The sequence below is a fragment of the Limanda limanda genome, chromosome 16, assembly GCF_963576545.1.
Source record: "Limanda limanda chromosome 16, fLimLim1.1, whole genome shotgun sequence".
Taxonomy (NCBI): Eukaryota; Metazoa; Chordata; class Actinopteri; order Pleuronectiformes; family Pleuronectidae; genus Limanda; species Limanda limanda.
Window position 1 is genome coordinate 4,995,508 of NC_083651.1, and position 14,615 is coordinate 5,010,122.

The 14,615-nt window shown below is 42.4% G+C and overlaps 1 protein-coding gene across 1 annotated transcript in view; it reads left to right on the forward strand.

Annotated features, from left to right (window-relative positions):
- clasp1a (cytoplasmic linker associated protein 1a) overlaps positions 1-14,615 on the forward strand; it is a 57,253-nt gene that overhangs the window by 11,871 nt on the left and 30,767 nt on the right. The window contains exons 3-8 of the mRNA XM_061088471.1: positions 8,462-8,540; positions 8,924-9,027; positions 9,135-9,226; positions 9,509-9,584; positions 9,764-9,861; positions 10,891-10,961. Of these exons, the coding sequence (XP_060944454.1) occupies positions 8,462-8,540; positions 8,924-9,027; positions 9,135-9,226; positions 9,509-9,584; positions 9,764-9,861; positions 10,891-10,961 (520 nt within the window). The remainder of the gene's footprint in view (positions 1-8,461; positions 8,541-8,923; positions 9,028-9,134; positions 9,227-9,508; positions 9,585-9,763; positions 9,862-10,890; positions 10,962-14,615) is intronic.

A 14,615-nucleotide genomic window follows, 5' to 3' on the forward strand; every position in this document is an offset into this window, starting at 1 on the left:
GTAGTGATGAATGCTGCCTCGATCACAAGCCTGTGCTGACGAGCTGCTGATGCCGTAAGAGGAGGATATTATTATCACACTGACAAGCAGCACTCGGCACAAATAGTGTGTCAGATTGTCCTCATATCAGCAACCTTCTCACAAGTCAATCAATCAGGTTTTATTTGCATAGTGCCACATCCTCTGTGCTTAACCCTCAACAGGAGGAAGGACAAACTGCCAGGAATAACCCGACTAACAGGGGGAAACCTCAGAGAGACACGTGTGAGGGATAACTGGAGTTTTTCCGATGTGGTTGCCGCTAGTTCTGAATTGCAAGTCGTCAAAACATGAATGTCCTCCTCACAGGTAGTGACTGTTCTCCAAGCTGTGCCTCAGGTTGTCCATTCGAATCTGACCACGTGACTCCAGCACTGTCACAATACTTTCTTCTATTTAAGACTGTCTTTATGGTTAGTTCATGTTCATACGTTATCTGGCAGTCATATTCATGTGGATGCTGTTGGACCCCTGCTGGATTATCTGAAATGGTACTTGACTTCTATTTGTGCCAGTAAAAGACTGGTCCACTCTGGCCTTTACCAGCCACAACAAAACTACTCCACTCATCTGTTGTTGTTTTGCTTTGGGCAGCGTCACCATGACCTCCTGAGTCAGCGTCTCTCTCTGCCTCCATGTCCACTTCGCTCTGGTTTCCCCGGTTGTTTGCTGCCACCTTAATTTAGACAGTTGTCCACCAACAGAGTGATGTCCTCCTCTATCCTGTCATGGAGGTACAGTACATGTGTGACACCCTCAGATTCTGCTCCTCAGTCCAAACAAACAGCAACAAGCCGTTGGCCACAACTGTTCTGTTTGTGTTTCATCCCATTTGCCTATTTCCTGAGGTGTTGTGTTTGTCTGCACATAGTCTCAAGTGCAAGTATAAAAGAGAAAGGCGTCACAGTGGTCACACGCAACCACCAATCCATCAAGCATAACCTCAGCTTAACGCGTCCTCAATAGGGTTGCAAAATTCCGGGAATATTCAATGTTGGAAACTTTCCATGGGAATTAACGGGAATATACGGGAATATACGGGAATTAAGGGGAATAAACGGGAATATACGGGAATTGACGGGAATAAACTGGAAATGTTGTGGGTAATTTATACTAACAGTATTTACCTTGTCATATACAGACATAAATATAAACATTATGTTTTGGCTGATTTGAGCCCTGAGGAAACTTTGGGCACTTGACTATATGCTTCTGCATCGTTGTGTCATTCTTAACATAGGTCTTTGCACAGTATTTGCAAATGTACACAGCCTTTCCTTCTACATTGGATGAGGTGATATGTCTCCACACATGAGAGAGTGCACGTGGCATTGTTCTGTAGAATAAGATGAGAAAAAAATTACTAGTTACTAGTCCTGCACACTACAGCAGGCCTCAACAGCTCTGCTGTAGAGTGAAGGATGCTGGGAGTTATCTGTGCATGTGATGGAAGAATGCACAGTGGAGGGTTGAAACTCAACGTGCAGCGTGTGCTGCATTCCATACATCTTTAAAATAGAGTTTTGAATGATGTTTTTATTGCTCAGCGTTTAATTTGCGTAGTTGTTTTTTTTCAAAATTCCCGACCTAAACTTCCCATGGAAAGTTTCCGGAAATTTACCGGAAACTTTCCGCCCCTTTGCAACCCTAGTCCTCAATACTTCTCAAGATATCTGGGAAGCACGTGGCCACATTCTCTTTCCCTGTGTCCCGGGCTTCATACTGAGGATCGTCCGCTAGGCGGACGTCCTCTGAACAGATACAGCTCTTCCATCAATAACATTTTAACACTGATTTGTTTGTGGCCGTCCACCAGAATATCAACACTGACCACCACATGTTTGTTGATACTTATCTTAAAATTGATAAAATCTGTCTTCATGGTCGAGCTTCTCGCAGCTAATTGATTCCCTCAGCGCCTCCTGACTCCTTTCTCTCTCCCTCTTGCTCTTTCACTCGTTCCAAAACACAGACACACACACAAACACATTGACAGCAGACACATCTGTATCTTGAACTGAAAACAACTTGTTAGTTTGTACTGAGCTCTTGAAAACACACCAAAGGGCACACAAGGCTTAATACAACACTTTTCCAAGAGAAATTTTCAATTGCTGACCTGTCAAATTGTTCCACTGATAAAAGATGACACAGTATCTTGTGTTTCTCACTTTTTTCCTTTCCTCGGAGGGTGGTCACTTGCTGCTGGGTTTGCTGCTGCTGCTGTTTATAGTTCTGTGCCTGTGGCGAACAGGACTCATGAGCACCTCAGCTCACGTCACTGCCTCTCCCGTGGTCGACCACATCTCCACCTCCAGGACACACAGCTGGAGACTGGAAAATTCGGCAAAGCACGGCCCTCTTTGTTTACATTCAGGGTTTTCCTCCCCTGATGTATGTAATGTGGAGCGTCAAGACTTTATTAACTGTGACATTCATGCAGTTGTGTTTCTTTGTGTTTGAACATCTCCACCTGATTGGATATTGTGTGTTTTCTGCCTGTTTGAGATTTGAATCGTCCCTAAGTTAACTTTCTTGGTACTTCTATGTGTTTCTCAGCAATCACTCTTTTGCAGGAAAACATTGTTGCTAACACAGAGGTTGCCAATGCAGCACCAACTGCAAATATGTGTCTATATTTGGTTCTTCTAGTGAGTCTGTCTACTTGTCTCTGAGACCATTTGGGAAGAAACTGAGCTTTTTCTCCTGAGTTATTCCAAAAATCTTGCAAGCTTGGAAAATGTAAACAAATACTCTGAATGAATGGGACTTGAAAAGTGTGATGCAGACTGGTTATATGATTGATATTACTTAAATTCTCACCTGCCAACATGATTTATGATGTGTACTTGTAATGCAACCCAAGAGCTGTCAAATATAAAATTGGGACATGAGTGCTCCCAGTCTTTTATTAACAGTCTTTTGAGGACAGCAAACTTATATGATGCCGTCCTTCGACTCTTTGACTCTATTGTTTCCTACACTTGGCCTCAGGGGACTCTAACGACTATCATTACAACATTCAGGAGCACTAATAAATCCCTAAACCCCCCCAAGCCACTGCACTGTGCAGCTGTGCATGTGATCAGGTCAACTGGCCTTTAATGCAAGGTGCAGTGTTGCAAGTCCAGTTGCCATTGATTCAGCCCGGCTTGGATAAACATGACCTGGACAACCGAGTCTTCACAGATATTGTTTTTTTTCTAGGCTAAGTGTTGAGAAAGCCAGTGCTCTCTCTCTCAGACCACTCCCCCTTTTTTGTGTGACCGCAGCAAGTTCTTCTATTTGAAAATCTCTGTATCATCGCTGTAGCTCCTGTTCAGGCAACCAATCATGTTGCTTGTGGTGCTGCTCTGTGTGTCCCAACCTGTGTGACAGAAATGATCAGCACAGAGACAGAAAAGCCCTTATGTGGGAGCAGATTGGCCAGACGCTGAATGCTGCTGTGCTTCTATCACCGTACATGTCTTAAACACGACTTCTTTATTTATTTTTTTTAAACATATATTTATTGTTTTTATATAGTTTTATACATTTACATCAATTTACATACATACAAGAACCTTCCCCAACCTGAACATATGGCAGCATAAATGGAAATAAATAATACAAAAGTCACAGAAATTGCTAAGATATGATTACAACATAAATTCAAGTACAAAAAATTACAATGAAAATACTAATTTTGTTTAAACTAAATTAAAACAAAATTAAATATATATACAAGTAAAATAGAATACAGTCACTAACAAGAAACAGAGCACAGCACACATTCCTCACGACTTCTTGCTCGATGGCTGTCAAACCGAGCAGACACAAAAAGCTTATCCATGCTAAGTGTGAGGTCAAGCATTGTCTGGCTTTAGGTCGTGTTGAATAAACAAGGTCAAACAAATGGTAATAAAAAGCAAAAGAGAAACACTTGTCTATCATAGAAGGCAGGTGGCAACAACACAAAACCCACGTGCAGCTCTTTTGTTTTTGATTCCCTGGAATGATGAGTTATCCGGTGCTGTGGAAACGCTGAATGGACACACACTTACCAGATGGCCTTTTGAATATCATGGTTATCAAGAGAAAAAGCTTTAAGGAGAAGTGACAGTTGTTTGACAGAGTTATCTTGGGTAACTTTCTCAAATCCAGCAACAAGCCAGACGGAGCCGGAAACAATTGCTTGAATATTTTGAACCTGACACGCAGGCCAGACCAGAGGTTATCAAATGTAACCTGAAACTTCCTATTATAATATAGCTATTCAGTGATGTCCCTACATTCATGATAGTGAAGCTTAATTACAAACAACAAAAATGAAATGTATTTGAAGGAAGGAAGGAAAGAGAGAGAAAGAGATGAATTAGTATCAGTTGCAGAATGTCTGGAGGATGAAATTCTTGTTTTACGGCTTTCACAGCAGCGTCGTCTCTGGAGGAAGTGAACTGTAAAAGACTGATTGTGCCTGTGTGTGCTTGTGTGTGTGTGTGTGTGTGTGTGTGTGTGTGTCTCACTTGGTGCTATATGCATCCCTGCATCAGTGTGTGTGAACTGTGTTCCTGCTGTTGGGTCTTTTCCATAATGAGGGTTTGCTGTACATTCCAGCGAGCCGGGGGTCTGCCTGAGCGCTGCTGGATAAAGCTGAGTCACTGTGTGGTCACTGCTGGCTAATGGCACCTCAGCGATATGATAACAGTCTTGCTGCTGTCTCCCAGTCGTGGCATAACATTGAAATTACTCATCCCATTGCTGCTGGGGGATCCAGAGCATGTTAGAAATTGTTTGGATGTGCCCATCCCAGTCTGTATGAGGCCGTGCTGACACTGGGAAGCTTGCAGCGTTCATCTATGAAAGAAGTTATTTACATTTTTACACAATTTACTTTGTAGTTTAAAACATCGTCAAGTATAAACATCTAATTTGAAGGTATGACATGAAAAGCTCTAGGAAAATGAAGTCCCCAGAGTTGTTTGGTTTCATAATCGTAGAATAAGCAGTATTCTCTGCTCGGTGACACTTGAAACCATGACTGACCTTTCTCACTCTTCCTCTGTTTGCTGTGCACCGACATTAAAATTGACAAAGCACCGGTGAAACCAATTCAATTAACGATAGTTCAGTTCTTTCCAGGAAGTCACAGCAGGACTATTTATTGGATTCATGCGTCCTTTCCACTGTTTGTGCTTTATCTCTCAGCGTGTCAATCTGTTTAGCAAGGCAGAGATATTATTGGCTCCCAGGCTCTCGAATTACCTCTAGCAAGGACATTATGCTTTCACCAGCAGTGTGTTGTGTCCTGTTGTTGATTTGTCAGATGGATTACACAAACAATACTGATGTGATTTGCACCAAACTTGGTGGTGGATGGAGTCATGAAGGAGAACCCATGACATCCTGGTGTGGATCCAGGATAGTTTTCACTTTCCCTCACATTTCTGGATTATTTCTGGTGTTGAAATCTATGAATTTGTTATTAGTTCTGCATTCTATTGATCATTCTAGTTTAAGCTGCATGTACATGAAACGATACCTGAATTATTAGCTTTGTACTGTAGCCAATATCCACAAACACGTCTCATCTTGTTCAGCGGCTTGGAAATCATGCTGTCAACAAACATTCACCGGGAAAAAGTGCACGTCCTCTGTCACTGTGCAGGATAGATGAGTGATAAACAGATTAGTAAAACCATATCTGCAAACGTCAGCACCTGTGAGTTTGGATGCAGAATTATTTGGTCCTGTTTCATCGGTGCAACAACAAACAAACTGCACAGTGAAATATTGTCTTGGAAGCTTCAGAACAGCTTTTAGTGTCATAGGAGTTGCACTTGACAATAAACTTGGTCCAGACAAAGCCCTGGTTTTATGGAAATGTCCATAAAGCAGAATCCTGTTTGTGTTATGCAACAGGGGGGGGGGCCGGGATGGAGAGCCAGGTTTGCTGCATAATTACATGGCACTTTGTAATAAACTGCAGCTTTGGGCTTTGTGTATCACAGACTCATTTTAGAGTCTTGCTCAGCATATTTATTTACCTATTTGCATTTACATTTGTAAACAGTTCACTAGCATAATTTGGGATTGAGGGTGAAGTGTGTGTGTCTGTGTGTAGCTCCACTCCCTGTAGAAGAAGGTCAACATACCCAGGGGTTGTCTTGACTTAGAGGGAATAGTTGACAGCAATGTTTTCCTGTGTGAGCTTGCCTTTCTCTTTATACATCTTGTGTAGTCTCTGGATAACGTGTGTGTGTGTGTGTGTTTGTGTGTCTGTCTGTCTGGTGTTTCCACTGGTAATGAGATGACAGGCTCGGAAGTGAGGGAAGAAACAAGGGAGAAATCCTTGATTTAATTTAAAGGCTTACTCACATCAGAGGCAGATGGAGGCTGGAGTCTGCTGGTTTCAGAGCAGGTGTCAGGAACAGACCAATGTGTTTAAAAGTGAAGGGTTGTGATCTTGTGATGTTTGTGCGTTTGCTTTATCAGAGGTTGCTCACTGACTTATTCATTTGGAATAATAAATTCCCTCTGCAAGTTCTTTTCAAAGTAAAATCTGTAAAACAACACAATGTTTGCCTCTGTCCAGTAGGATGATTAGTTGCTGGATGCAGGACTGGAAAATGGGGCTTGTAAACATTCTAAGCCACTAGTCCAAGTTCTGAACATTTACCACATCTTATTTCACCATCATATTTTCAAGTGTCTTTCAGTAGAAACCTGCTCCAAAAGGAAGTATCAGAGGTGTCATGTGGAGTCAGACAACACACAAACACACGAGTGAGACCATTGTGTTGCTGCTGCACAGACTTTCACTGCACTGCCATGACGTCACCAGCAGAAGGAGGCTCTGCAGGCCGTAGATAAACTGTTTGTTCACCATCATCACAACCAAAGATAATACGCAAGAACATAACTGCTGTCATGATTACATTCTGGAGTTGTCCACTTGACCACAGACTGTCTGGGAGCTTTGTAAACTGCAGCATTTCAACGTCTGATAAACATTTAAATGCATTTATCCACCACTGCAGCTCATTTTATTTTATGGTCCTTCTTCTGTCCAAATAGCCACTTAATGAAAATCCTGACTCTGGAAGAACAAACTATTTAAAGAAGTGATCTTTGTGAATATGTTATCAAGGTGCGAACACATTGTTAGCACCTTGTTCACATGATGCTTGAAAGAGTTTGTACCAGTTTTCCCCAAAGCTTATCAAACTTGCATAGTTAAACCGCTCATAAAAAGTGAGTCACACTCACCTTTCTTTCCAGAATATTCTGGTTTGAAGAAAACAGTAAAGCTGCACTGAAGAAGCCAGTTACCAAGCTACACAGGTTTTAAAAGGTTTGCTCTTGGAAAGCTTTACGCTGTGGGTTGGTAGATTTCTGTGCTCGAAAAAAAGCAGGCATAATAAGAGACTGAAAAGTGCTTTATCTTTATGTTTTTCCATGAAGCCTTTTGTTTACTGTCATGTACCATGTATGAAACCAGTTTCACCACAAACTGGGCCACAGAGGTGACACATTTCAGATGTTAAAAGTGAAGGATTGATCCAATTTAATTGTCAGTATCTGCTCAGATCGAGTTGTGCTCAAATAGACATATTCTAGTCAGGAGGGGGGAGTGGTCCTGAGTCCTGAGCCTGTCGGGTATAGGGAGATTTAGGAATTGGGATTTAGGAAACGTCTCTTGGATTTGCTGCACAGAGCTTTGGGGGTGGGGGGTGTAGGGGTCCCTGTGTGTGTTGTTTTTTCATCAAAATGTGGGTGACAGCAAAATGAAGTTGACCATCTGTCTACAAAGGATTAGGTCTGTAGCTGACCGGGCCCTCGACACCCAGTGGGAGCCGGCCAGAGAATACACAATGAGCAGATGTCAGTGGACTCCTCAGTAGAAAGGTTCAGCGTCTTTAAGTGTAAATGCAACCTGTCCCCTGAGGTAAAAGAGAATATTGATTACACAGCAACATGCTTCTGTCCCCTTGTTGTAACACTGGGATTCCACCACCTGCCTTATTTAATGATCAGTGCTTCTTTTTCACTAACCTTTTCTGAGTTTTAGTTTAATTTGCTCCTTGAACTGGAAGTCGTGGTGGTGTGAGTGTTGTTATGCTGTGAGCTATTCTCCCTTGACCTTCACTGAGCATGTTAAAGATAGGTACTGCTGGTTAGAAACTGGTGGACAGAGGGTAAACAGTCATGATGTTATAATGGATTATGTAAAGGTTATAGAAGACAAATTCCACTCATTAACAACAGAAGCTTAAAAAATATGAATATTACCCATGGTCCTGTGAGATTTGAATGTACCTTTAAATGCAACTATAATGTATTTGATTTTGAACCAAATCCAAGAATTATCAAGAGTTTAATTGGAATAAATGGTATCTTAATATGACTTACTTACATGTATGGTGTATTGTGTGTCCACTAGGTGGCGCTGCTCGGCTTGGACCTGTTGTCTGCCTTAGTGACGAGGTTACAGGAGCGGTTCAAGGCCCAGGTGGGAACAGGTAAGATGCTTTAGTCTTTCTAAATTTGTGGTACGTGTGTGTTGTATTTACCATCACTGCTCCACATTAGCCTCTTGCCTCATGAAGCCTTTATATTTATACAAACTCCAATTATCACCTTAATTAAAGTTCCTATTTGTCCTTTATACTCAGAGCAATTCGGGTCCTGAATCAGAACAGTTCTGTTTTAATATGAGTTGATTTCATTCTTCTAAGGAAGCGTCTACAACTGCATTAAAAGGAATTTGTAGTAACTTCATGTTAGTCTCCAGATTTCAGGCTACCAGTTCCATTCTGGTGCTTCTCATCCTCTATTAAGTTCACTAATTTGAGGAGAGGCTTACTGATGTTTGCTGATGTCTCTCTCTCTGTCTCTCTCTCAGTCCTGCCCAGCCTCATTGATCGTCTGGGAGATGCCAGAGACCAAGTGAGAGACCAGGACCAAACAGTGCTGCTGAAGATCATGGAGCAAGCTGCCACCCCACAGGTACCGACACATACTCAACAAACATCACTGCTGATATAAATAATAAGATATCTATATTATATGATATTATATGATAGCCTTTAACTTTGTGATGTTTGCTGTTGCAGTACGTATGGGACAGAATGCTCGGAGGCTTCAAACACAAGAACAACAGGACCAGAGAAGGATTGTGCCTTTGCCTCATCTCCACACTGAACACGTGAGACACCTTGATTCCAATCTTTGTCAAACTTCGTCGTTGTCAGTGTGAAGGTCGCAGCTTGGAGGTTGTTGTTGATTCAAGTTACAAAAATAATATTAATAAAAAGGTAACAGGCTAAAAGCAGAGGAGAAGGAGAATATATCTTCCATCTTAGAGTGGGAAGCATCTTCGAAACTGACATGTTTAGATCTGGAGCTCAATATGAAATATGGAATAAACTGTCTGATGTCACTGTATATCTGCTCCATTTGCTCAATTATATGAATCTCTCTCTTCCAGGTATGGAGCTCAAAGCCTGACCCTCAGTAAAATTGTTCCCCACATATGTAATCTTTTGGGGGACCCCAACAGTCAGGTATGTCCAACTATGTTTTCTCTGTACAAACTTTGCCACCGATGTGAGATATATTTCATACTTAGGATTGAAAGACCTCAGAGTCGTTTGTTTAAATGATCTCAGAGGTTTTTGATTAATATGTAATGATTGGTTTGAATGACATGTATTTAAGTTATGAATATTTGTCCTGTCCTCAGGTGCGTGATGGAGCCATGAGCTCCTTGGTGACGATCTACAGACACGTGGGCGAGAGGGTGAGGATGGATCTCAGCAAAAAGGGCCTGCCGCAGTCACGGTACGACAACAGCAGGATGCATGACCACACAAACATCTGTATTCACGGAACAAACATCTGTATACACGTAACAGGGATGTACAGGAGAGAGAGAGAGGAAGATTCCCCCCCATGCTTAGACACAGTCAGCAGCATTCTACACATAGTTCTCCCTCTGGTGGCTGGTCAAAGTATTACAGCTTTAGGAAGACGACCCTTTCCCTTTGTTCTCTGTCTCTCAAGCTGAGCTCAGTCTGTGAAGCCGACTCGTTTCAAGATCTTCTACCTATTGTGATTTTCTTCACATGTGTATTTGGATAATGATACTGAGTCATAAAAAACACACAGCAATTATTTTTTAAATTTGTATTGTAAGTAAGATTCTGTATGATTTGAAAAATATAATGACTTGGTGGATGTCATCACATCAGTTTTCATCTCAGAGGGTCAAAGGTCACATTGGCTATCGAGGTGTAAACATTTCAGATTCACCTTCCATGTTTTCAAGCTTATTTAAAGCATTATTATTATTATTAAGCAACAAAGCTTTGTCTCATCGAACGCAGCTCATATGGTCGATGGTGGAACTGCATGTTTTTATCATAAAGATGGTTGTCAAGCTAATTTGTGTTGTTGTGTCGAACCTCCTGCAGGTTTCAGTCTTTATTTCATATTTACATCAAACTGCAGAAATTACTTTTTACTTGAATCAGCCTCCAGACGAGTGCTAGAATTTCATAGCCTAGATTTGGACAAGCTGTTTTTTTTAATAGAATATTCCACCAAATGTGGAGTAATTACTCTGAGACCATATGTCCCTTCATTTCACCATCACTCCCTCCCCCCCTGCTCTCTCTCTCTCGCTCTCGCTCTCTCTCGCTCTCTCGCTCTGGCCACTGTGCCAGTGAGTCCTCTCTCTGGCAGTTTTGGCTTCTGTCTATTTTGGTCCCAGCCGTCCCTGCTGCACGGAGCAGAGACAGAGCGTCCCACCTCCGAAGTGACGGATGACTTTTTATTTTCAATTCACGTTCTCTCTGTCTGCTTTTACAGGTTGAATGTAATCTTCAGCAAATTCGATGAAGTCCAAAGATCCGGGAACATGATCTCATCTTCTGGCTCAGGTGAGTAACTCCCTCCGTGTGTCATTATTTCACGGTTCTGACTTCTCTTTGCTTCTGACCGTCTGCCTCAGGGATCTTTTGGGGTCTGTCATGAACAAGATAGATCCACAGGATTCAAAAATGGACCAAAATGTGGGAAAAAGTTGCTTTTAAATCCACTGTAGAGTTGTTACCCTGTCACTGCTCACGTCTTTGTTTCTGTTGTTTTCCTTCATAGTACATGTTTGTCATCTGGTCGCGCAGGTAGAGATTCTCGAGTTATCTGTGATGGCAGGACTTTAAAAGATGAGAGAACTAGAACGACTTCCTTGTTGTTGCTGACTTTTACCTGTATCATCCTTTGTCATTCTGTCAAAGACAGTCTGTCAGCTCCAGATTGTGTTTTCCATCTTGAGCGAGTGAATTGCTGCGTGTGTGTGTGTGTGTGTGTGTGTCTGTCTGTGTGTGTGTGTGTGTGTAAGAAGGAGGGGTTGCAGTCCAGACAGGACCTAGTGTGGAAGCTTTCTCTACAGACGATTCTCTATTAGAGATTTCTGGTGTCCATCTGTGGAGCCAAAGACCGAAACAGACTTTGAAAAGCATCTGTCAGAAGTGTAAACTTTTATGAAAGTAGATGGAACAACAGAGAGAAGCTGCATTAGAAAGGCAGCTATCTGCTCCTGGGTTCCCCCCCCCCCCTTCCTGCTGACTCTGTTCATCTCCAGAGCTGAGGGAACAGTCCACAGGGCTCAGCGTTTCAAAGCTGCCTGCGACATCACCTCCTATCTACCACTCCAGGACAAATCTCATGTGGAGAGGATTTAATTAACTGTGCCAGTCCCACACAGCAGTGAGAGGCATCGTGTGACATAGCAGCTGGATGAGCTGATAGTTAACCTCCACCAAGGAGTTCAGGTTTTTCCTCCCCTGTCCGGTGGTTTGTTTATTGGTTGGATTGTTTGTTTGTCAGCAGGATTACACAAAAACTGCTGAACAGATTTCCCGGGAGAATTTGTCAGAATGACGGGACATGGGCCAAGAAAGAAGCCAGTAAAGTTCGGTGTGAATCCAGGATTTTGTTTTGCAAGATATAATATTTGGGGACATTTTCACTGATGCAATAATGCAGAATTGTCTTTAAGTTACTGACCATTGAAGAAATACCAATATTGCAGAATGTGAGACCCTCTACTAAGAAGTCTCTCCCATTCATCGTTTTGATTTGTCGCTTACACAGTTTCAGAAAGTGGATTTGGAGAACTATAAGGAAAGAGAACATGAGTAACTGTGGCAGTTATTAGATGGTCGAGCTTCATATTCATCACGATTAGCTGCTTGGCTTTGACGTCGCTCTTTCACGGCTGCACTGAAATTGAGTTTGAGTTCTCAGATGATGGCTCATATTAAATCCTTTTTGCCTCGGGAGCCGAGGAGGAGAATGTCGGGTGTTAATGTGGACGGGTGAACGAGCGGTGCTGTCACACACATACAGGACTTCAGATTACTCTGAGAGGTTCCAAAAAATAAACAGAGCCCTGGCAAAGAAAAGGGGGGATTACAAATATTTCAAAGTTGAGAAAAATGTATAAAACGATGAGAATTTATGATCCCGAACATGTTTTGTGAGTCTGGTTGTTTAGTGTGTTAGATGCAACCTGCAGTTCTCTTCAAACTGTGTCACGGGGGAGGTTGAGGTCATGAGTGACTGTTGAACTTTGCACCGTTTGTCCAAATGTACGTGGACATCTATCTCCAGATCTACTGGGGAGAGGGATGAAGAAAGGGTGGTTGTTTTAAAGAGGGGAGTGAGGGAGTGCAAAAGTTGGAGGTAGGGGTAGAGAGCAGGGGGGGTTACAGAGCAAAACAAAGCCGCCATTTCTGTAGCAACGCCAAGAGGTAAACAGTGGGCGAGAGATGCACTAGGACAGACACTGGAGAGAGAGAGAGAGAGAGGGAGGGAGGGCGAGCTGAGCTTCCAGCCGTGTAGCGTCACTCCTCTCTGGCTTCAGTGCTGAGGGAAGCTTTGCACCATGACAGCTGGAGAAGGTAAGACTGCAAAATGAAATGTTTCTTACCTCACAGAGATCAGGTCACTCGTGCATCGTGCAGATTAGAACGTACTTTAGATTATCCATGTCGCTGCATGCGGAGCGGAGGCAGAGTGTTTGTTCAATGAGGAGAAGAAACCAGTTTCCTCTCTTATGTAATCATTTCTGTGCTGGATGCTGATGAAGAAGAAAGCTCCTCATTCACTTTCTTATATTATATATCTCAGGAGACCTTATTGCTTCAAAGTGAGCTCTCAGACTGTTTGTGCTGTGCTACGCAGCATCAGCAGCATCATCAGCGTTCTTCCTAGTGCAGCATGGGAGTTTGACATTTCAGCTTCTCGTTATCTCCGTCGTGTTTCGCCTTCAGTTCCTCTCAGCACCTTGAGTGAAGCCTCCCAGCATCCTGGTCCAGTGCTGTCCAGGCTGAGGAGAGCTGCATAGCTGTCAGAGATGTGCATGAGAAACTAGTTGGCCAAATAATTTGAATGTGACGTATCTACTACGAAAACTAATCATAATTGAATACATCTATAATCGCTCTGATCATAAATTAGATCACCTATCTGCACAACCCCAGTAGGTATAAGTATGTTGTGTATTTTGTACTGTACTTTGAGCAAAGTTAATTTGCCAAAGGAGAAACTGATATAATCATTATTCTAATGATACTTTCTAATGTCTTTGTTTTATCTCATCAACACTTTGACAGTTTTCCTGATTTAGTCTTTCTCTTACATAACAGAATTCTGATCAATGCAACCAACTTCTTCTTTTTTGTACACTGAGAGCATCAGAGTCTGGTTGTGTAAAGACCCATTTATACCACATCAGTGCGTAATGCAAACTGAAGCCACAAACAGAAGCATCATCTGTGACCACAGAGAGGAGACATGGGCCAGGAGCCACGTTTTAAAACAGGGAACAACTCAATATAGGCTTGTGCTGCTGTAACTATGAGACAACTAGCCAATGGTTAGTTTCTTCAACACAATCACAGAGAGCCTTTTGTAATGTATGAGTGTGTGTGTGTGTGTAGCCTCAGTGTCCTCACTTCTTGTGTCAACTGTTACATAATCACTAGATAATGTGTCCGTGTCCAAAATCACTCACTAATCACTTTATAGTTCAGTTCGCCGTTTTATTTCCACATTTAAAGATGTTTTGTTTACCTCAAAGTATTTTCCACTGGCCGACGTTGTTGTTCATCATGATCCAACGACAACAGTGTATTGTGTTCGTCTCATGGATTTTTGACGTGTGCTTGAGCCCCATATGTGTGTGTGTCTGCCTGTGTGCGCAGTTTTATGTGTCGCACTTAAGGAAATGGTTAACACTCGTGAGGAGGGATGAAGGCTGAAGAAAGGATTCTTATTCTGAGGAAGCCCTTTGATCATCTCACACACACACACACACACACACACACACACACACACACACACACACACACACACACGCAGTGAATTCACAGCTTTGCAAAGAGCTTAATTTTTTTGGTATGGATTGTGTGTGGGTGTGTGCGTGTGCATGTGAAGCTGTGGAGGAGGCTCTGGCTTAGGTATAAAAAACATTATATATTTACTTCTTTTGTACATTTACACTGGGAATAGATACTCTGCACTTTCCC